The sequence below is a fragment of the Hydra vulgaris genome, chromosome 08 (genome assembly GCF_038396675.1).
Source record: "Hydra vulgaris chromosome 08, alternate assembly HydraT2T_AEP".
Lineage (NCBI taxonomy): Eukaryota > Metazoa > Cnidaria > Hydrozoa > Anthoathecata > Hydridae > Hydra > Hydra vulgaris.
In genome coordinates, this window is record NC_088927.1 from 3565917 (window position 1) to 3591863 (window position 25947).

Sequence of the window (25947 nt, forward strand, 5' to 3'; positions counted from 1 at the left end):
GAAACATTGACATTTTTAAGCACATCTTTGAAAAAAGCATTTTACATTTTACGAGGTGTTACATATTGAAAATCTGCAAGATTTCAGTCTCAACTCAATGAGTTACATCTCATATATTTACTGATCAATTACAACACAAGAAGGCCTGTCTACCTCCTTGAAACTCCACTACAATACTCTACCTAGCACTCAGTGTAGTTAAGGCAATTTACAAATTACTCCAATTCTTTTATTTGGAATTAGCATGATTTTATCAGCATATTATGTCCAACAACAAACAAGAGCTTTAGATGTTATGATTTTTTTTGCTTCAGGTTTTTTTAATATTTAAAGAAACATTTCTTTTTTATATATAATTTTCAAAACCTCTATACTACCCCTAATAGTGAATCTAAAGAACACCATTTCGGATTCTTTTAATCACTTTTGCTCATTGGCGTTAACATGAATTTAGTTAAAAAATTTTGAAAATGTGCCTTAAACCACAATAGATCCTAGTTTTAATCAGTTCTGACATATATTAACTATATAATGTTGTCAAAATACAATATTTCTATCAATTTTCACAAAAAATACTATAATTTTTTTGACCTAGAAAGAACATATAATTAAGAAAAATTGCCAATAAACAATCAGAACAGATCATATTATTCACCTAAACAACGTATTTATTTAAACCTTATTCAAGTTTGGACAAGCAATCGTGATTTGAAGATTTTTTTTTAAAAAAAAGAATCTTCGGTCTGGGTTTTTTTGCTATAAACATTTATATTTTATGATACCACAAATTTTAAATTTTTGGTTTTAATTTTTTTGGTCTTTTCATAATTCACAGACCTGATCATTTAACGGATATATGTTGTAGTCAAACATAACATAATATCATACAGACGCTATAATATTTAAAAATTGCCTTAGCTACACCAAGCAGGCAAAAGCTTTCTAATGGTCATGTTATCAGATACTTTCTGTATGTTATTTCTTTCATGGTTAAAAGATTCATGTCAATCAAGACTAATTTTGATTGTAAACAAAGAACACTTTGTGAAGAGATATAAAGTGCAAACAAAAAGATGGATTATGCAATACTTTGACAGGAGAATACTGTTTGCTCTGAAATATTATAAATAACTGGGCCTCCTGTGATTTTCAAAATGATGTTGTTTCTAAATTAGGTTTACTAAACAAGTTCCTGGGGATTTACAAGTAATGTAGAGCTGTTGGTAATGAGAAAGCACTTCAAATGAAACAAATACATCTCAAAAGCAATAATGTTTCCTCATAATGATTTAGTCTTTAGCAATGACCCAACTTTACCTGATAGACTAAATCAAGGCTGCTTCTCTTTGCTGTAAAAATAAAAAACACATAAAAGAATAATATAGGAAGATTTTGGATATTACTACTGCTCTTGTTGATAGACTAACAGTATCAGTTACAAATCTTGAGTTTTCATCAAACAATGATTTACTTCTAGGGGTTATTCCTGTGAACAATTGAAAAGTTAATATAATTGCTATTGCACTCCAGAATCTGGTATAATAATTTAAAATATAAAAATATCATTGCTGTGTGTACTGAGACAGCAGTTTTAAAAAAAGAAAGAAATCAGGAGCAACCGTAACCCTAGTCAGAATTTTGGGACAGCCAGTTCTCCGGCTCTTGTGTTGGCATCATATTGCTGAGGTTCATTTAAAATGAGGCATCAAAGTTATTTTTAAAGAACAAACTGTGGGGTTTTATAAACGTATAAAATGTGGAACTTTCAAAATGTATAAAGATTTAAACAAGGCTTGAATGGGTAGTAATTACCTTATTACTTAGTAAAGCAGGAGCTCAGAAAAATACAAAAAGTTTCCTGAAAGTAACCTGGTTATTGGAATTGATCTTTACTGTTTATATCTTAAGTCTAAGAAATTCATTGCTTATGCCCTTGAGCCTGATGTCTTTTCAAGTAATGATTATAATCACTTAGTAGAATACCTTACATTTTATATGAATGTCAATTCACCCAAGCTTGAAAAGTATAATTTGTACCAACCAGGTGCTAACTATAATGCCAGGACATTATGTCTCCAATTAATAACTTTCTTAGTGATGATTAGAAAAGTTAATCCATACAACCTTGGTACATCCATCCAAAATTTGTTACTATGGTGTTTGCTGTCATAGTTACTTACATTCCCTATACCAAAGAAAGATTCAAGCTTAGAGGCTCCTGGGAGTATATTCGTTTTAAAGTTTGCTAAACTTAAAAGTTTAATGATAGAGTAGACCTAGCTTCTCTTTATTCTTACCGATATTAGGAATGCTATCAGCAAGTGATATCAGACTAAGGAAGACTTCCAGAAACTTGCATCTTACTTTTGTGGTTTTTATGAGGATTAAGTTTCACAAAAGAATTATTGGAGTTTTTATTGTTTGCTAACTCGTTTGACAACTTTTTTAATTTATGTTTGTTAAAATCATATTCAAATTATATATATATATATATATATATTATATATGCAAATATATATATATATATATATATATATATATATATATATATATATATATATATATATATATATATATATATATATATATATATATATATATGTATGTATGTATGTATATATATACTTAACCAAAAAAAATATATATATATAATTTTTTTTTGGATAACTATAAAAACTGTCTGGTTTAAAGGGAGCATTTTAAAACTTCAAAGCGATTAATGGGTATCAGTATGTCAGTATGACATCACCAACAACATTTCATACAAAGCTAAATGTGCAAAATGCCCTCTCTTTCTCTCTCTCTCTCTCTCTCTCTCTCTCTCTCTCTCTCTCTCTCTCTCTCTCTCTCTCTCTCTCTCTCTCTCTCTCTCTCTCTCTCTCTCCCTCTCTCTCTCTATATATATATATTTATATATATATATATATATATATATATATATATATATATATATATATATATATATATATATATATATATATGTGCATATACAGATATAAAACTTCATTTGCTTGTTTAAATGAGCACTCTGATGTCAAACTTGAAATATGATTTCAACTAATATAAATTGAAAAATTTGTCAACTTTCTCCATTTTTTGTCGGCCAAATAGTCTTCTTAATATATGTTGTAATCTACAAACTTGATAATTTATTCAAGTGCTTTTAATTCCTAAGAGTTTTTAATTCCTACATGACGTCATTGAAAAAAAAATTGATCTTCTAAAAATACAAAAAAATCACAGTAACTTTTTATTAGTTAAATCTTATCTCTTGCAAATTTCACTAGGCTTGCTTGCTCTTTGTGATACAAATTTAAATTTGGCTAGTCCTTCTTCAGATCTTAGTACAGATGGATGCTATCCTTTAATTTGCAAAGACTCTAACTATCACATGCTTGTGGGTCTAACTGTCACATGCTTTGGTTTGTATCACAGGCTTGTGGGTATACTTACTCATCAACTCACCTTTTTGACAAGAAATTATGTTTGAATCCTTTGACCATTCTTTTATATGTTTTCCTTTAGCACCTTTTCACCTTCTTTATCATCTTTCTCTTTGTTTTTTATTCTTCTCCTTTTTTACATGACTGCACTCTTTTAAATGTATTTTCTGATCAAATTGACCATGCCCTTTTTTTTAGCCTGTCTGCCATTATAGTTGTCATTGGTGACTTGGCACTTAAGCCCATAAATTCTGCATTTCTCAATCTCTTACTCAGTTAACTTTGTGACTCGTTTTCTAAACAACCTTAATCATTTACCTTTACTCCTTGGTTTGTGTCTGGCTCTATCTTGTGTTTAGTTTCTCCTTCTCCTTTAAATATTTCTGACCATGCAATGGTCTCTATAAATCTTTCATCTTGTATTACCTCTTTGGACTCACCCTATCATGGCTATACTTGCTATTACTCTAAAGCTGGCTGGGATTTTTTTTTGTGTTCTTTGTGACAGTCCTTGGGTTGATGTTTTCTCACTCTCTCCACTGATAAATGCATCTTCTACGTAACCTTCTGGATCCAGCAGGAAAGGAAACTTTTATTCTTTCTTGTCGGTTCCAAGTCAAGTCTCATTCTACTCCATGGTTTTCACCTTCTTGAGCAGCTGCTATATCTAATTGTAATAATTTTTTTTTTCAAAAGAGTAGCTTTCTTGAGAACAACGGGCCATTTATTGTTGCATGAAATGGTAAAAAGGTGCTATCTGATGCAAATTTCCAATATTCACAGTTCATTAAATTCTGTGTCTTTTCTCAAAAGTTAGGCTCTGGAAATCTTCAACAGCGTTATTAACAAGGGTAGGTCTAACATTTTATCTCTCATTCATTAGACTGATTTATTACCTTTCCCAAGGATAAGGCTTAACTAATTGCAAAGACTTTTTCTAATTTGACTCAACTAAACAGGTTAACTTATTGTTAGACATTTAAATCACTAAAGCTTCCATTGTTAAATTCATATCTCAATTAAACTCTTCTACAGCTTGCGGTCCAGTCAACATTCCAGTCATAGTCTTACAAAATTGTTCTTTAAAACTCTATTTGATTCTCTCTAAACTATTAGATACTTAACTGAATCTTGTTTTCCTGCCTGCTGAAAAATGGCATCTGTGATTCCATTTTTCAAAAAATCCGAAGAATATACTGACTTCTCCAATTGTTTTCTGATCAGTCTTCTTTCTGTTATTAGCAAGGTTTTTGAGTCTTTGATCAAAAAATTTCTCTCATCTGATCTTGAGTCAAATAACTTACTGTTAGATAATCAATACGATTTTTAATCCTCATACTCTATGACTGACTTGCTAACTTGGTGAAAGATTTTATAGTGCATTAGGTGGAATTGGTGAGGCTAGGGCTATTGTTTTTTGACATATTTTTCTTTTGTTTTTGACATAACTTCTGGCAAAGTTTGGCATGCTGGTTTTCTCCATAAGCTTGCTTCATATGGTGTATCTGGGAAAGTTTTGGAGATTATTAAATCGCTTCTTTCTAACTGCTTTATTAAAGTCATCCTTGAAGGCTAAAACTTTTCTTCATTTTCAGTATCTTCTAGGGTACTTCAAGGTTTAATCCTTGGTCCTGTTTTGTTTCTTATCTAAGTTAATGATCTTTCTGGTAACCTTACATCTAAAGTGGCTCTGTTTGCTGATGATTCAACTTTATAATCCAGGTGGCCATATTCAAGTCTGATCTCACTTATATAACAGATTGGGGCTTTTTTTGGCTTGTTTTACTTCAACCAAACTCAGTTATTTACTGCGAGCAACATTGAGAACATTACTGCGAGCAGTATTGCAATACTGTCAACATTTCTATATTAATGAATGGCAACTGATTCCTCTTCTTTATGTCTTCTTGGATTATTGTTCACTACTGACCTTTCATGGATACTATATATACAATCGATTGTTAAAAATGCATCTGCTAAGGTTGCTACTCTTTATTGTGCTTGTCATTTTCTCGCTCCTAATTCCAATTTCTACTTATACAAATCTCTTATTTGCCCCTATATTGAATTCTATTGTCATATTTAGGCTAATACTTTTAATGATGCTCTTTCTCATCTAGACAAGGTCAAAAAACACCTTGTTATTTAGTTGCACCCGCTCTATCTGCCAAGCTTGAGCCTCTCTCCCATTGTCATAAATTTGCATCTCTTTCTCTTTTCTACAAATACTATCATGATTTTTGCTATCATTTCTAATTCCATCAACTTAAGCTCATTTTCGCATCATTTTTCTCATTTTTTTAATGTATCTGTCCTTTCATTTTCTCATAAGATTTTAACTTAGTTACTATATATAGGTAAAAAAAAGTTAATCCAATTACGTCAACCAATTAGATATGTATATAATAAGTGTGTATACAATTTATGTGTGTGTGTGTGTGTATATATATATATATATATATATATATATATATGTATATATATATATATATATATATATATATATATATAAATATATATATATATATATATAAATATATATATATATATATATATATATATATATATATATAAATATAAAAGTATAATAGTATATTATACTATTATATTATATATATATATATATATATATATATATATATATATATATATATATGTATATATATATATATAATAGTATAATAGTATATTATATATTATATAATATATCATACTATATATATACATATATATATATACATACATATATTATATATATATATATTTACACACATATTTTACATATATATATATATATATATATACTGATATATATATACATATATATATATATATATATATATATATATATATATATATATATATATATATATATATATATATATATATATATATATATATATACACTCAAACTATTATAAAAGATCTAGAAAGGATTGTTTTTGAAAAGCATTTTTTTTTTCCAACAAGGCTGCAAGCAACCACTATTAGAGTTGGAAGTTACTGGAAGAGATAGGATGAAGATTGTAAAGCAGCATTGATAGACAACTTAAAAGATTGCAAATTATATGAATCAGGAAAGCAAGATGAAGGAAGCGAATTCCAAAGGACTGATGTTGGAAGAAAAAAACTAGACGAATAAAAGTTTTTAGAGCACTTAGAAATAGTCACAGAAAAAGGATGAGACTTAATTGAATGACGAGTAACATGAGAATGAATTATAGTAGATGGCACAAGTAGATGACACTAGCTCTTTAGAGCAGTGCCCGTTATAGTATTATAGTACAATATGATAATAGTTGGAGGATGGCTGCAAGAGCAGGTCCAACTATGTTTACAATGCGTTTTTTCACCTTGTCTAACAGAGAAAGGACATCATTGGAAAATCTGCCCTAGATATTGCAACAGTGTTCTATATAAGGACAGATTTGAGATTTATAGAGATAAAGAATAGAATCCGAAGTAAGAAAATTGCGAGCACGATAAAGAGATGCAACCTTAGTAGATGTTAATTTTGCAATAGATTTGATATATGGTTTCTAAGAAAGATTGGAAGTAAGAGTTAATCCTAGAAGATTACTGGTAGATGACTCGTTGAGTACATCACCATTCATAAATATAAGAAGATCTAAATTATTGCGGTGACGATTGGCTGAAAAATATTGGGTTTAATCTGAATTAAAGTATACATACAAACATTCTAAAGAAACTGGAAAATGTATATTTTGTGCATCATTGATTCAATGATGCACAAAAAAATACATTTTCCAGTTTTTCCATCATATTTTTCAAAAACAACCCTATATATTTTTTCCAGTTTTTTCAGCAGAGTGGATATCCTGATATATATATATATATATGTATATATATATGTATATGTATATATATATATGTGTGTGTGTGTGTATATATACACACACATATATATACATTGTATATATATATTTATATATATATATATATATATATATATATATATATATATATATATATATATATATATATATATATATATATATATATATATATATGTATATATATATATACATTGCTGGATCATCAGGAAGAGTAAACTCTTCCTGATGATCCAGCAATGGTGAAACTTAAAGTAGAAAATAAAAGTTAGATAAGTGTTTTTTACTAATTTATTATTGCTCTGTTCTTGAAGAACATCGAGCACTCTATTTGTAAAATACATTTACATATATATATATATATATATATATATATATATATATATATATATATATATATATATATATATATATATATATATATATATATAAAAGTTTGTTTTTGTTTTATATTTTTATATTTTTATTTATTTTTTACATTCCACATTTCATTTGTAGTAAAATAGAGTACGGATTAATTTTAGATAAAAAATCTGCAAGATCAGCAAGTTGTTGAATTTATTTGCAATCGATGGCTCGATTTGATAGAAGATGATGGTCTTATCTGCAGAAAACTTCAACCTGCAGAAAAAGAAGAGAAAGAGAACTTTAGTTACTTGTTTTCAATTAATTTGATTAAAAATTTATATGATGGCCATATTTGGTTTTCTATATTTACAAAACCAGTTCTTAGCACATTTACTCGATGTCAGCGATTGGCTACTTGCACAACACTGTTGTTCACTACTATGATGACAAACTGTATGTTTTACAGAGGAGGTAACAGCTTATTCTAAACTATATTTATTTTTCATTCTATATAAGGTGGTATTTATAAAGTGCTTACACAGTAAAGCCACTAATTTTGGACCTCTGCTCTCTTTTAACCACCGCACTTTTAGTAACCCCTCCTAATCCTTCATAAGTAGGTATTATTTATAACAAAATTAAGATGCTTGTTAAAATTTGTAAAACATTAAAAGTTGTAAAATGTTTTTAGCTAATTCAAAAATTTTTTTGTACTTACTTAAAATTATGTACTATCAAAAGGAAAGAACAAATTTATTGAAGGAATTTTTGTTGCCAGTATTTTGTATTTCCTTTTTATATTTCTGTACAAGTTGGCTTTAATAAATTGATTCAGTTACTAAATACAATACTCTGTATTCTTTCATTGAAAAGAAAAAGTTTCTATTCATTTTTTTGCAATTTATTGACATTTCATTGCTGCCTAGCTTAGCCAGTATTTATTAGATTTCTTGTAAATTGTTAAGCTTTTCTTTCATAGAAGCACAATTAAGATCAAAAGCAATAATCTTGAACTTTAAACCATCTGCATGTATAAAGTACCAATACGTGATGTGTCAGTGGTGCAAATTTTTATATGGTTTGATATATTACTAAAATATTGAAACAGTTGGATCAGTTTGTAACCATTTCTTACCATTTGTAACTATTTGTAGCTAAAAATAGAACCATTTGTAGCTAAAAATAGAATGAAGCATTGTGGGTTTAGGCAAATTTGTTTTAAATTGTGTGCAACATGACTTGTCTTGGAAATTTACAATTTGTACGTAGAATCATGATTGCTGGCAGTGATTTTTTACTCAAACAGGATCAGAAGTACTTGCGGTAGTGGTGTAGTGGTAAGAGGGCTTGCTTTGTAAGCGAGAGGTTCGGAGTTCGACTCCAACCACGTCCCTGGAAGTACCGCGCTCTACTTAGGTTCTCCGCGCAGCGGCCTTGCTTGGCAGGGTATGTGTTTCGGAGTTAAAGAGTCGAGAGAGAGATGCACCACGAATAACAACTAAAAAATAAAAAACACAAAAAAATGAGTAGCCTCCTTGGGGAGGTGAATAATCTAAAAAAAAAAAAAAAAAAAGAAGTCAGTGGTTTATATATTTTTTCACCCTGTATTGTTTTGAAATAAAGAGTTTATCTGTCAATCGCCAAACCTCCCCTCATCAAACTCTAAGGAATACTTTAAATAAGGGTTATTTTTTTTGGAATAAGTAAATTCAAAACTTTAACCTTTTTTAATATGTTTTATATTCTTCTAAAGGCTTTTAAATAAAATTACTAATTGCTTACAATAATTGTTTACAATAAAAAAATTTGTTTATTTATTTTTATTTTAAACAAATTATTCTCAAGGTGGCTGCAAAGAACCACTAAGTTAACAGAAAACAAAGAAGAGTACTAAAAGGCAAAAAAGCAGAAGACTAAAAAACAATAATTATGTTTTAGGAAAGCATAAGCACAGAAGAGAATTCCAAAACACAGATGTTTGCAAAAAAAAATGCTAGAACCTTTTTTAAACATGAAGAAGCAGGTAAAGTTATAGGATGCAATTTTGCTAAATGACAATTCACTTGTTTTGTTTTTAAGAGTTTGCTAAATGACAAGCCACTCAAACAATGAGTTTTGGTTGATGGAACAAGTGATGATAGCTCACTAAAGCAGTCACTATAGTAATATTTGTAGAAAAGAAAAAGAGATCCAACCTTACAAAAATGGGATAGAGGCTCAAGCTTAGCAAGAGCTTGTCTAAAAGAGCAAGGGCCTCATTAGAAGAACTACTCCAAATATGACTACAGTTTACAATCTCAAATTTGACTACAATTACACTTCTATGCAAGAACAAGAAAGAGATTACAGAGAAAATAGAATCAGGAGTAAGAAAATCACAATAATATAATTAACTTCCATGAAAAATCATGGATGATAATCTAAGATAAAACTTGACAGAGTTGTCATTCATCAATAAAGGAATATTTTTATTATTGTGACAATTGTTTATTAGCAGTAAACTGTTTTGCTTTGGTAAAATTAACAAGCTACTGCAAACCCCTGTCACAAAAGAAAGATTAGATTCAAAATTGCCGTATAATTGAAAACTAATTATAAATTCTTCATTCTATTCTTTATTTAGATGCTATCTATCTGCATAAATTAGGTAAGATAGGGAAAATTATCAATACCTAATAATTTTTATTATTTTTTAATATTTAGATGATAGTAATAAGCCTTCAGACTCGATCACACTTGGGTTTGTCACTATCTCTGTTGATCAATTGAGAGTAGCATTCTCGAGTATTGCAATAGCAACTCCATTGAACCTTATCATAATTACCTTGTTTAAATATGCTGGTCCTCCAAAAACTCTGAAACACCAAAAATATGAAGTTTCTCAAAATCCGAAACCATATGGTAAAAATAAGTTCTTTACATACTATTTAAAGTTTTTTTTTTTATACAAAACATAATTATTTTAAAAATCAATTTTAGTTTTAAAGATATTTTAAAAATCAAGAAAATAATAACAAAATTATCTTGTTTTTTTTCCTAGATTTGTCAACACAATCTTCGATGCATGTAAAAATCATAAAATTTTTTCAATCAATCATATTCTTTGGAAAAGAAGAAGAGGAAGAAGAAAAATCAGCCAAAAAATCTATGCCACATTGGTTAATTTACATAGGCTATGTCCTTGCATTTTCGACATGTGTAGTGTGCGCATTTTTTATTTTTACCTACAGTATGGCTTTTGGCAAAGTTAAAGCAAATAAATGGATGGTCGCTATGACGTTTACTTTTTTACAGTCTATTTTTATCATTGAAGTTGTAAAGGTATTTTGTCCTTTTTTTTTATTGTAACATGTTACAACTAAAAATCCAGACAAACTTTAAAAATGAATATCTTTTTAACGGAGTTAATTAATTAAGTTAATTAGTTGAGTTAAAAAATTGAATTAACAAAAAGTTTGTTATTTACAGTAAAAAAAAAATTATTAAAAAAAATTGTTAATTAGTCCATTTCGCTGAACACTGTCAACTCTTGTAAAGGTACTCGCCCCAAGTCTATGTACCTAATTTTTATTGATTTTTTTCATACAATTCTCTATTTGATTTCTTAGTTGGCAGAGATTTTTAGCTTGCCAATTATCTGCATTCACCAATTTTTTAATTTCAGTCCCAAAATCCTCAATCAGATGCAATTCAGGCACATTAGCAGGGTTTATGTCTCTTGGCACCTGTTTGATATTTTTGCCTTTTAGGTAATCTTGTACTTTGTTTGAATGGTGTGCGGAGGATAGATCAGGCCACAGATCTAGATCTAGATCAGATCACAATTTTGTCATTTAAGTGTTGGGATTAGAAGTATAATATCATTTATTGCCAGAAAGCTCTGTGTTGTACAAAGAAAATACAATTTGTTGTCAATTATCACCAATTTTTTCTGGATAAGTGCAATCAATTTTTGGCACTTAGGACACACAGCAGCTTTCTGAGCCAGTATTCTTTTTGGCACTTTAGTTTTCTTATAATATCAAATGCTTTTCTTTTTATTGATAATTTTGATTATATATACTACTGGGAAAAATTGAATCTTTTTGCTACGCTGTGTTGTGAAAAACTATCATTCTATCAAACAATTTTTCTAGGCATTTTATCTGTTTCTTAGGCATTTTTATTAAAATCCAACCGCTTCCAACTTTTTGTTCTGCTCCTATATTGATCTTCTTTCATTGCAGTATATCGTACATGGTTGATTTTGGGACTAAATGATTAACTGTAAACATTTTGTTCTCTTGGATGCAAATCCAAAAAACCATATACTATTTAACAAAGTGCCTCTTGATTATTCCATCTTTTTGACATGTTTAATTAGGTTCTAAAAAAAAAAGACTATGGTATAATGTAGAGGAATAAATTTCCAACATAATAGGTAGGATTATAAAATTATAAAAGATTGTTAGACCTAAATTGAAGCTACAAAGTCTGTCTGGACTTTTAGTTGTAACATGTTATTTTGTAGTATAGTGTACTATAGTAGTAGAGTAGTACATAAAGGTAGAGGGAATAAATTTTGCACTGTTTTGCCTTAATCAATTGGGCCAGGGGCACAGGGTGGAAAGTCCTTCTTAAATATACAGAGCCATACATTTAGTAATTTAGAGTATTCATTTGTTATTTAGTTTTAATTTTGTTTTTAATTTGCAATTTTGATATTATGTATTAGTAATGCAAATAATATTAAGAAAAAAATTATTTTCAGGTTATTCTTCTTTCTATTTTTTTTTCATCTGTATTAAAAAAGACACCAAAAACACAACCATATGAAACCAATCCACTCAAACAAAATCAGCAACAAACTGGTATGTTTTTTAAATTTTCTTACATGTTGATTGCACTTGATTTATTTTATTTTTTTAAAATGCTAAAAAATAAAAATATTGTATTATAGTAACTTGTATTTTCCTGATATTAGGACTGACCTCAATTTTTTTCCTAAACAGTTTAATAGTTACAGTAGAAATTAGTAAGGATTTTGTCATTAAGGTACATAATTTTTTTAAGGAAGTTTTTCAAAGTTTTTCTAAATAACTCTTAGTTCAATTTGTTTAAGCTATAACTACTAAATGTCACCTCAATATATGTTATAGCAATTTTCAAAATCTTTATGCTATGTATTATACCTCAATATATGTTATAGCAATTTTCAAAATCTTTATGCTATGTAGTATACCTCAATATATGTTATAGCAATTTTCAAAATTTTTATGCTATGTAGTATACCTCAATATATGTTATAGCAATTTTCAAAATCTTTATGCTATGTAGTATACCTCAATATATGTTATAGCAATTTTCAAAATCTTTATGCTATGTAGTATACCTCAATATATGTTATAGCAATTTTCAAAATCTTTATGCTATGTAGTATACCTCAATATATGTTGTAGCAATTTTCAAAATCTTTATGCTATGTAGTATACCTCAATATATGTTGTAGCAATTTTCAAAATCTTTATGCTATGTAGTATACCTCAATATATGTTGTAGCAATTTTCAAAATCTTTATGCTATGTAGTATACCTCAATATATGTTATAGCAATTTTCAAAATCTTTATGCTATGTAGTATACCTCAATATATGTTGTAGCAATTTTCAAAATCTTTATGCTATGTAGTATACCTCAATATATGTTATAGCAATTTTCAAAATCTTTATGCTATGTAGTATACCTCAATATATGTTGTAGCAATTTTCAAAATCTTTATGCTATGTAGTATACCTCAATATATGTTATAGCAATTTTCAAAATCTTTATGCTATGTAGTATACCTCAATATATGTTATAGCAATTTTCAAAATCTTTATGCTATGTAGTATACCTCAATATATGTTATAGCAATTTTCAAAATCTTTATGCTATGTAGTATACCTCAATATATGTTATAGCAATTTTCAAAATCTTTATGCTATGTAGTATACCTCAATATATGTTGTAGCAATTTTCAAAATCTTTATGCTATGTAGTATACCTCAATATATGTTGTAGCAATTTTCAAAATCTTTATGCTATGTAGTATACCTCAATATATGTTATAGCAATTTTCAAAATCTTTATGCTATGTAGTATACCTCAATATATGTTATAGCAATTTTCAAAATCTTTATGCTATGTAGTATACCTCAATATATGTTGTAGCAATTTTCAAAATCTTTATGCTATGTAGTATACCTCAATATATGTTGTAGCAATTTTCAAAATCTTTATGCTATGTAGTATACCTCAATATATGTTATAGCAATTTTCAAAATCTTTATGCTATGTAGTATACCTCAATATATGTTGTAGCAATTTTCAAAATCTTTATGCTATGTAGTATACCTCAATATATGTTATAGCAATTTTCAAAATCTTTATGCTATGTAGTATACCTCAATATATGTTGTAGCAATTTTCAAAATCTTTATGCTATGTAGTATACCTCAATATATGTTATAGCAATTTTCAAAATCTTTATGCTATGTAGTATACCTCAATATATGTTGTAGCAATTTTCAAAATCTTTATGCTATGTAGTATACCTCAATATATGTTATAGCAATTTTCAAAATCTTTATGCTATGTAGTATACCTCAATATATGTTATAGCAATTTTCAAAATCTTTATGCTATGTAGTATACCTCAATATATGTTATAGCAATTTTCAAAATCTTTATGCTATGTAGTATACCTCAATATATGTTATAGCAATTTTCAAAATCTTTATGCTATGTAGTATACCTCAATATATGTTGTAGCAATTTTCAAAATCTTTATGCTATGTAGTATACCTCAATATATGTTGTAGCAATTTTCAAAATCTTTATGCTATGTAGTATACCTCAATATATGTTATAGCAATTTTCAAAATCTTTATGCTATGTAGTATACCTCAATATATGTTATAGCAATTTTCAAAATCTTTATGCTATGTAGTATACCTCAATATATGTTGTAGCAATTTTCAAAATCTTTATGCTATGTAGTATACCTCAATATATGTTGTAGCAATTTTCAAAATCTTTATGCTATGTAGTATACCTCAATATATGTTGTAGCAATTTTCAAAATCTTTATGTTTATTTCTGCTCTAGCTTTTCTCTGAATTCGTAGTTGAATTATTTCTACTGTACCACAAGTATAAGGAACACATATGCTTTGTACACTCTGGCTGCATTTCTAGAGGAAAAGCAACAACTTTCAAATTGCAGCAAATCATCTGTATATGTTATGAGTACTTATGGTCTTTAGCAGGTGTTACTTGCTCTTATATGTCAACTTCATTCCAACTGTGCAGTCAGAACAGATGGTTATGTGTTATAATTGTTCAGCAGTATAGCTTATAAACTAAATTTTGAAGAATTGATGAAAAGATGCCATTTACCATGTAGATATTTCACATGAGGCTGCCCCATATAATTTTGGGCATCATTGTAGTAGGAAATGACACAGAATGATGAGATAGAAAGTTGAGAGCTTTAGATGGCGATCTCTGTAGACAGATGTATATGTGCTAGGTGACAATAATCTCCATTATTTCAAATCTGATCCAAGAAGCTCAGAATTTTTTTTAACAAGTGTGAATCTTGTACTAGATTGTTCACCCTGACTAATAAGATAAGGGTCAGCTTTTGATTTACTTATAGGGCTTGGTCTCCTTAGACTCACTATCATCACTCAAAGTGCCATCAATATTTTGAGATTCTACTGGCAGAATGGGTACAAGCAATCAATCAGCAACAGTATTCCATACAAGGATGGATTAGAGACTTATAGAGATAAAGAATACAATCTGAAGTAAGAAAGTGGCAAGCATGATAAAGAGATGCAACCTTAGCAGATGCTATTTTTTAATCGATTTGATATATGGTTTTCAAGAAAGATTGGAGATACGAGTTAATCCCAGAAGACGAAGAGTAGATGACTCATCAAGTACGTTACCTTTCATAAATAGAGGAAGATCTAGATTATTGCAATAAGGATTAGCTGAAAAAAGTTTTCATCTTTTATCTGAGTTAAAGTTCACCAGCCACCGTGAGCCCCATGCTGTAGCAGAAGTGAGCACTATTCCTCATATCCTGTAACTTCAGGAACCCCTGAAGTTACAGAATATGAGGAATAGTGCTGTCCATTGAGGACAACTTTTATACTACAATCGGTAAGGAAGGATTTAATAATCTTAAAGATGTTACCTGATACACCATAAGAAGAGAGCTTATGGAGAAGACCAGCATGCCAAACTTTATCAAAAGCTTTAGAAATGTCAAGAGCAATAGCCTTAGCTTCTCCACATCTGTCTAATGCATGATAGAACCTATTGATTATTATTGTTAACAAACCAGCAATAGATTGAGAAGATTGAAATCCATATTGATGATCAGAAAGTAAGTTAATAGATTCAAGATTAGAGATTAAGTGTTTTTTAATTAAAGACTCAAAAACCTTGTTTATGATAGTAAGAAGACTAATAGGACAGAAGTTAGACAAGATAGATCGCTCTCCAGAAATTTTGAAAATAGGGATAACAAATGCCGCTTTTCAGCAAGCTGGAAAACAAGACTATGAGAAGCACTTGTTAAATGGTTTTGAAAGTATAGACAACAGCTCCGGAGAACACTTCTGCAAAACTATGTTGTTCGGACACAAGCTGTAGAAGAATCTAAGCAGATGGTAAAACATAAACAAAAGTATTTAGGAATTATATGACACTAGAGCAAATCTGTAGCAAGCATTTTTTGAACAATAATAAAATCACTTAAATTTAAATATAGTATTATTTTGTTTATAAATATAAGCAACTTGATAAATTAATGAATAAAAAGTCCACTATAAAACACTACTGTTTTCATTATATTTACAAACTCATAGGGTTTATAGTTTCATATGTCCATATTTTGCTCACATCGCAGCATGCTCATGATAAAAACTGTATCTAAATATCCTGATGTGTTAACTTTAAAATAGGCTTGCAATCAAATTTAGCCGATAAAAATGAAAAGAATTTATCAACCAATCAAATTACTATAAAAATTTATTCTAGTTGTTAATAATCATAATTTTTTTTGTGTAGTAAATGAATGAATGAAATAATAAATACTTCTATACTAATAAATAATATTTCTATAAAAATAATTTTAGCAGCAGATTACTCTGAAGAGCTTGTCAAAAAGTTTGAAAAAGAATTTAAGATGCCTGATACAAGAAAGCTAGAAGAAGCAAAAAAAAGTAGACTGAAGGTATTTTCTAAATTATAATGTAATTTTCAAGTTTTCATGCAGTGAAATTTTTAGATGTAATTGTTTACTTACAGTTTTGGAAATAAACATTATTAAGGCGATAACAAGGAGTTTATAGTTTTTGATATTTACTCCAAAATCTTAAATAAAACAGGTGGCATTTAATGTCATTTGAGTTCAAAAGATTTGGAAAATATTTTTATCAAATTTTGCATTATTTGACTTTATCAATTAACTCAAGTATTAAGCACAGTGTTCGCATCCAAAAATCAAAAGCCTAAATTACTACCTCAAAACCCAATCAACTTTCTTTTTGATTGAAGAACTCATTTTGATTTTAGTATGTATAAATACTTATTATTTCAATTTTTGTATTATTTCAATTGTAATGAAATAAATTTTACAAATACATTTCTGATAATTATTTTTTTTTAATTTATTATTTAAAATGAAATTTATTTGTAAAATCATCACACGGTAGTGGTGCAGTGGTAGAGCGCTCGCCTTATAAGTGAGAAGTTCCGAGTTTGATCCCAACCACATCTCTGGTAGTACCGCGTTCAACTTATTTCTCCACGCAGCAGCCTTGTTTGTCAAGGTTCTTGTTTCAGAGTTACAGAGTTGAAAAAGGGTTGTAACCACAAACAGTAGTCTCCTTGACTGTTATGGCCCTCTCGGCCTTGGGAGGTGAATAAGTAAAAAAAAATAACAATAAAATAGAATAAAAGATGACATTAAATGTAAAAAACAAACAAATTAATTAAAAGAAAAAGTCTTTTAGAATTGAATGTAGAATTGAGGCAAATAAGAAAACACACAAAGAAACAATTTAAATTATTTTAATTTAAAATTTATTTTGCGTTTCAGCTTTTTCAGAACCTAATCTATTTATAATTTTTCTCCTTGTTAAGCCATATGTAGAAAAATTTCTTTTAATTAAGCTTGAAATTGCTGGGCAACTGAGTAAATGGCTAACAAACCTCCAAAAAATTGATAGAAAATTCAATTCTTTTGCTACATTTAATTCAGTTATACTCCACCAATTGTTTAGCTGATTTTATTTTATTTCATTAAACTTTCATTTTCAAAAAAAAATTAAAAGTACTAGTAGATTATTAAAAGTTTTTTGCTTAAAAAAAAATTCAATTTAAAAAGTTACAATGGTTTATGTTAGAAGATTATTATTATAATATTACTGAATACTTACTGAAAATTATTATGTTATTACTGATATATTTATTCTTCATTTCTTTTTTCTTTTTCTTTTTTGAAAAAACTTTATAGATTTAAGTTAGCATTTTTGCTTACCATATGCTGATCTCAATACGCAAAAGTGAGGGTATATATATACATATATATATATATATATATATATATATATATATATATATATATATATATATATATATATATATATATATATATATATATATATATATATAGTATGTTATTCCCTCCCCTTATTCCCTTATATATAATATATATGTGTGTGTTAATATAATTTTGCATATATATGTATATGTATGCATATATATATATGTATATGTATGTATATATAAACATATATATATATATATATATATATATATATATATATATATATATATATATATATATATATATATATATATATATATATATATATATATATATAATATATATATATATAGTATGTTATTCCCTTCCCCCTTTTCCTTTATGTATAATATATGTATGTGTGTTAATGTATCCTTCAAATTTTGTGAAAATGCAAGTATTTGCATAAAAAGACTAAACCAAGGTGTCAAGAAGAAACACAAAAGAAATATAAAATAAGAATTAAAAAACATTTTTTAGTTCAATGCTAGTGCTTTGTGTACAATTCAGCATTTGAGTTAGCGTTTGTTTGTTTGAGTCAGATTTCAGTATGAATCCAACAATCTATGCTAAACAAAGTTTTTTTTAAGCTTAAGTAAATAAGCATAAAAAATGAATTTTTATGCAATTGAAAATGAAAGTAGTTTGAAACTGTTTAATTTAGATATAAATTTAACAAAGTACTTACAATGAAAAATGTAAAAACTAAAATGTAAATTTTGGGCGAGTTTATTTTTTAATTTTTTTTTACAAATTAGGTAAGTTTTTTTGGGAGTTCATAACATTTAACATTGAAAAATAAAGCAAAAAAAACTGCTCATAAGTTTTAACTTGGTCACTTGTTTATTATTAAAGTTCCTTTAACACTTTTACTTTTATTTGTGATCATGTATAAGAGCTGAAAATTTTGCACAAAAAAAATCTAGAGTGTTTTGTCAATTTTTTTCTATATTTTAGGATAAAGAAATCAAGACAATAGTAAAAGAAATTTTAATTCATGTTTTGTTGTTATCTCTATACTTCACAGTTGCATTTTCAGTGTTAGATCCATCAGCTGCTAATTTGTATAGTTCTGTAAATCAGCTTTGCACAAAGAATGGTCTCATTAATTCTCCTGATATACCAACTGCTGATGGGGTTAACCTTTTAACTTTTATTTTTTTTAATTTAAAAAAAATTTTATTGGGATTTTGTTATAGAACAACTTCTGGTTTTTTTTTTTAATAAAGCAAACATTTTTCATGTTATGTAACTTTTTATATAGCAAATGATCAACAGGATTTTTTATATAGAAACTGTGATGAATTAGTGATTTTGTTATTTAAAAATTCTGATTTCTTTTAGATTGCATCTATAACAGATTGGTGGGATTGGATAATGCACTCAGTTGTTGAATATTTATTTCCAGATGGTTGGTATAACAACATGAAATATGAGAAAGGATTTGCAGCTGACAATGCAGCTTCTAAAGTACTTTCTATGGCACGAATTAGGCAAATTAGAGTAAAACCAAGTAATTATCTACTTGTTATAGTTATTATTGCTGTTGTTATTCATTTGTTTGTTCATCTCACCAATTTTAATAATCTTAAATATTATTAAAAAAATATTATTAAATTATATTAGTAAATATTGTTTTTTTATAAAATATTATTTATTAAAGATTACTTAAAGTATAATTAATCATAATAGAAACTACGGAAGAACTTGTGGCTGATTTTTTATACATTTGTAAGAAGCAACATATATATATATATATATATATATATATATATATATATATATATATATATATTTATATATATATATATGTATATATATATATATGTATATATATATATATATGTATAAATAAATATATACATATATATATATGTATATATATATATATATGTATATATATATATATAATATATATATATATATATATATATATACACATATACTATAACGTATACAGATTAGCTAATGCATACTAATTTTGCTCATCTTTATAGCATACAGCTTTTTTAAGAAAAGAAGAATATATATACCTGTGTGTGTTTATATGTTTGTTTGTATTTATATATGTTACAGAAAAAATGATGTATATATATGTTGTCATTATATACTTCTTAATAATATTTTAGTGTCATGTGAAAAACATCCAGTTTTTAAGTATTTGATTGATCAATGCAACGCAGCTTACGGTTATAATGTAGAAGAAACAGATGATTATAAAGCGGGTTGGTTACCTCCTTTAAATCAAACTGAAAGATTTAGAAGAAGGAGAGGAAAAAGAAAAGCAATATGGAAAGGTTTTGAAGACCCATGGTTATACCAAAGTAAATTTTTTTTTTTTTACTAAATTAAAATGCATATCTAAGTTAAATAAATTAAATTAAATAATAATTTTATTAATATAATTTTATATACTCTTGTCTTGGGAAAAAATTAGCTCTAAGGTCAGTTAAAAGACATCCAGGCATACTCTGATTAGCTTCAAGTTTTAGTCTTTAGTCTATTTTTTAAAAAAATCAGCAGAATATTTATGGCACTTGTCAAAGATTAAAATAATAAAAACTTGTTTTCATTTTAAAACTTTTATACCTCTATATTTTAACTAAAAATTTCTAATAAGGATTATGTTAAAAAAAAAATTAAAGCGTAAATACAATGTAACATATATATACATATACATGTATATATATATATATATATATATAAAACATATTAGGCCAGTGTCTGTTAACAGAAAAGTCTTCTAGAAAAAGATTTTTGCTAGACACATTTAGAAACTAATTTTCAAAAGCGTTATTTTAAAGATCTAAATGATCTGATATAATAGTCAAAAGATCCCAGATTTTTAGAGTCCCAATAACCGGATAATTGAGGTCAAATATTTGTCGTATATAAAAACCATCCTCTGATTTAACAAAGAAGGTTTCTACTAACTAAAAAAAACCTAAGTTTGCTTTTTGTTTAATTACCCCCAAATAAATAATGTTGGTGATTTCAAATTTTTTTAGTGTATTCCTCAATAAATTGCCAATATTATATAAAACTTTGAACAATTTATGATATAGGTAACCTGACTTCTACACCTTTGTATTTTTGTGCGCTGTTTTCTTAGGATAATTATCAGTTACCATATTTATGCTCCACTTCAAAAGAGTATTGTATTTAAAACATAAATATTATTGTCAGAAAAAAATATAAAAATAACAATGGTATAATAAAAGAAAAGTAAACAATTATTCCGTATTACTATCGCTATCGGACTCAGACTCGGATAGTTTGTCTGACTGTTTGTCACCCTCCTCCTTGGGATGGTTATTGTTGCAGACATTACATTTGCAAAGATCTGTGCAAATTACACTAGCTTTATTGCATGAACATCTTTTTGTTGAACAATCACCATGGCAATAACAATGAACAAAATTAAGCACCGAATCTGGTGCAGCAGGCAATTCCATCCAAGTTATAGCAATGGAACCTTGATCATTAAACCAACCATTTCCAAAACGGTGGATTATTTAATGCTACATGTGATCTTTTTCTTATAAAAGCTTCATACTTAGCTCTTTTTATGTGTTGCACAAGCAAATCTTTATTCGGTGGCAATGTTTCCTTGCTAAATTTACCAGATTTAAATAATGTGTAACGACCCACATTAACTGATTCTTCTTGTTCAGCCCCATATAAATGACAGACATAATTTTTCAGCATATTTATTAGTACATCAGATGGTGGTATTGAATCACCTAGAGTTTTAAAAGCTTCTAAATATTTCTGTAGGACTTTGAAAGCTATTGCTTTTCCTTTTCCATAAAATTTGTTGAATTGCACCCTTAATACCAACTATAAATATAAATAACTTGAATAAATTTAAAAATCTGAATTCACAGTTTTTACCCCGTCTAAACATTACCATATTTTCTAAAGAAACAAAAATCGTCACCTGTAAACAAATGAAAGCGAGTCATAGCAATCGACAAATCTTTACCAAGATCAGATTCACATTTTTTTTATATTAACAATACAGCAACACCAGAATCGAAGTATATAGTTGGGGAAAGGCAAGTTGACAGAGCAAACACAAATACATCAGTATCAGGACTACTAATAACAACAGTTTGATAGTGCAGTGACGCATGTGATGCATGTAAAATCAACCTAGTATCAGCTTCTTCATGGTCACTGGCAAGCTCATGAACTTCACTTACAACAATAAGGTTGTCAATTGACTGAATTTTGTTACACAAGTTCGTGTGTGTTACGTGGAGAGTTATGTTGCCAAGAATTTGTGGATCACACTCACATCATGATATGTATAGAAAATTTATTAGTTCCTCTTTATTTTCGTCCAAGAGACATAAATTTTTTTCACTGCTTTGGTACCTGTTAAGTAGCACTATAGATGGTAAATGCTTGCACACTGGATTATGCATGTTTTTCTCTTTCAGCCTTCTTTGTGCTAATTAATAGGTAGCAATCAGATACAAAATCAACACGAGATAATTTATGGTAAGCAGCTAATTGTATTACTTGTTTAAGTTCTACAGTTGCTAGCTCCTTCAATGTGTCCGGTATTGCTTTTAAGCTTTGTAAAATTGCCAAAGCATCAATGAGTAGCGTGTTGTCTGTAGGAATAGTGGTCACAATAATATCATAACATTTTGATTCGATAACATTTAGTAACTTGGCTTCACATGTTTTTAGAAGTGACCCTGTAATTGTTGATAAAGGCATTGGATACACTCTCAATGAATATGCTAAAATTGCCTTTACATCGACTTCTCTATCTTTACCAATTAGCACTAGCCTAGCAAATAAGTCTCTGTCATTCTTTAATGTAACTAGTTTACCATTTAAAGACTTTGATTTTGTTACCTGCTTTAAGCTAGCAATTGTTTTCAAACTGTTTCGCTTTATTGTTAAAAAAATATCAGGATCTTTGCACAACAGTTTCTCTTTTACGAATGAGGTAAACTGTTTATCACCAATATCATGGGCATTTCAAAGATCAGATTCAATATCAGTGGGAGCAGAAGAACCTGTTGAGATATCAATTAGTTCTTTGCTTTCAATAGTAAATGGATTTATCATTGCATCAATGGTATTCATCACATTTTGGACATTATCCTCATCTTTTAGTATTCTAGGCTGATCAAGGTCTTTTCTGTACCTAAAGAATTGATTCAATTGACAACTACTTATCTTAATTTATTATTATTTACTTTTGTAATGTTGGCGAATACAGAAAATATGATTAGGGTCATATCTTCCGATACCGTGATTTTAAGAAAACTTTTAACTTTAAAAACTCCAAAACGGTAACAGATATAAATTTAGGGTTTAGCGCCAAATAATGATACTAAATTATTATTTAAATTTTTTTTTTTAATGCAATTATTAATTTTTCATAAGATCAAGAACAGTTAATTGAGTATTTTTTTTCTCTTTCGAATCTTTAAATTTATTCATTCGTTTCACATTATAAATAATGTATAAAAATCATATAAAATGAGTATTCACTAGGGCTAAATAACTTTTAATTGTTAATTGGGGTAACCTATTTGGTTTCTTAGAGAAAAAAAATATAATAAAATAAAGCCGATCCAAAAATATTTCTGTGCTAATCATATAATATTCGCAATCACCTACGATATCAAGAATTATACAACATTATATAAAAAAACACTACAATTTTTGCAATAAAATTTAGAAGATTTTCTTGAACTGCGATAAAATTTAGAAGATTTTCTTGAACTTTCTATAATTGATTTGCTTGAACAGTTACTTTACAGTTTTATTAAAAAATATTAATTTTTTGCCATAAAAAAAAGTAAATACATTTTTACAAGAAAGCAATAAAAATCGATTGCAAATAAAAAAAATCTGAAAACTTTAAAAATAAATCATTTTAAAAATATATAATTAATTAGTTTTGTATAAAACAATACAAAAAAAATTAATGAAAAAAACATTTAAAATTTCCTTATTTAAAAAAAAATCATGATAGACTTCAGGTAAGAAGGAAGACATGACCCTACTACCCTTTTTTTAAAATTGATGCCTGCCATCATTTCACATTCACTTAATATTGCAGCTCTATCACTCTGAGCTAAAATCCACCGATGAATTACTCCTTGATGTAAGGTAGAGCCAACAATACCAGCAGTAGTTTTGAAATCACAGTTAGCTGTTTGTCCAATGGTTTGGTCACTTGCAACTGATGAAAAGCCATATTCAGTCTGCCGTTGGATTGTCCATTGGTTTGATAGCTCATGTTTGACCCCTATGAGAAACCACTTATTTTAATTGTATTTAAATTTTAAAATTAATTTTTCTATTACAAACAATCATAACACTTTGTTAGTAAATTTACCAGGATGTGTTTCGTTGACCAATGTCATTTCTAGCCAGTATGCTGAGAGATACCTTGAATAGTTAACTCAATCATAGCTAAAACACCATATTGACACCATATTTAACCAAGCTGTTGAAGAGTTGAAGCAGCAAATCACTTTAGATACAGAAGCTGAAGTGATACAAATGTCAAGTAATAGATCAACCTGTTTGTCGGCTATATCAGGTAGGATGTGATTCATGGAATCAAGTGACAAGATTGATGAAAAGTTCTTAGCAAATAGTTCAGCTTTGTCTTTAGGTGAGGTAACAAAATTAGAAACATGCAAGAGAGGATGAATAACAGATTTGCCTTTACTATAAACACATTGTTAAAGATTCTCCAGAAGTCTCTATATCTCCAGAAGTCTATTTTTTGAAATAGACTTCTGGAGTTTACGAGAGTTTGAGACCTAAGAATAGTGAGCTTTTGCATTAGACCAAATGTTTTTAAAATGGTTTCTAGCAATAGTAAACAGATGTCTGTTTTCTGGAGAACTGTTTGGCAATAGATATGGAAGTAATGGTTACGATTGGAAATTGCAGCAGCGCAATGACAGGAAAACCACAGAAAAAAGTAAGGCTTGACTCGGAATCTTTGAAAGGAAATAAAAGATTTCATGCCAGTCTGAAACCAAGAAGTTACATAAGAAGCACATTTTTGAGCTTGAAGAACTTTACCCAAGGGCCATCATGTAGAAAATTATGGAAAGAGTCCTAGTAGCTGTAAGAGTTACAATGATAGGGGGATTCAGATGATGAAGAAGAATGAGATAATAGTTTTAGAGAGATCAAACCACGATCAGAAGAATCTTAGGGTGAATGTGGAGAAAATGAGCGACTTATGTCTTGTTTCTAGGATCAGAAACAAGACATAAGTCGAGAGAGAAAGTGAATGATTTGGATTGTCTGGATAGCAAGTTTGAAAGTTAACTACTTGTGTTAGAGATTGAGAAAGGCAAAAGATGTGGGTCTTGACATCTGCAGAATCAATGACACTAGAACTAAGCCATTTAGTGTGATCATCATTAAACTCACTAACAACACTGATATATATATATATATAATTTTAATTCTGATTCACTCCCAACAATGGTGCAAGCAACCACTATTGAAAAAATAATACAGATATAGATCAAGGAAATGGTTGACAGAAGACTTGAAAAGTTGAAGGTTGTATAAGTCAGGAAAACATGAAGATGGGAGAGAGTTCCAAAGAGTTTAGGTGTGGTGAAAAAACTTGGCGAATAAAAGTTTTTAGAGCATGGAGGGACAGATATAGTAAAAGAA

At 28.2% G+C, this 25947-nt stretch overlaps 1 protein-coding gene across 2 annotated transcripts in view; it reads left to right on the forward strand.

Moving 5' to 3' along the window:
* LOC100211692 (uncharacterized) overlaps positions 1 to 25947 on the forward strand; it is a 177419-nt gene that overhangs the window by 140758 nt on the left and 10714 nt on the right. Inside the window, exons 27-34 of one of the 2 annotated variants that reach the window (XM_065802295.1) lie at positions 7822 to 8116; positions 10349 to 10546; positions 10686 to 10966; positions 12396 to 12495; positions 16814 to 16911; positions 19225 to 19404; positions 19612 to 19780; positions 20397 to 20591. In XM_065802295.1, the coding sequence (XP_065658367.1) occupies positions 7822 to 8116; positions 10349 to 10546; positions 10686 to 10966; positions 12396 to 12495; positions 16814 to 16911; positions 19225 to 19404; positions 19612 to 19780; positions 20397 to 20591 (1516 nt within the window). The remainder of the gene's footprint in view (positions 1 to 7821; positions 8117 to 10348; positions 10547 to 10685; positions 10967 to 12395; positions 12496 to 16813; positions 16912 to 19224; positions 19405 to 19611; positions 19781 to 20396; positions 20592 to 25947) is intronic. The other variant, XM_065802296.1, reaches the window with a different exon arrangement.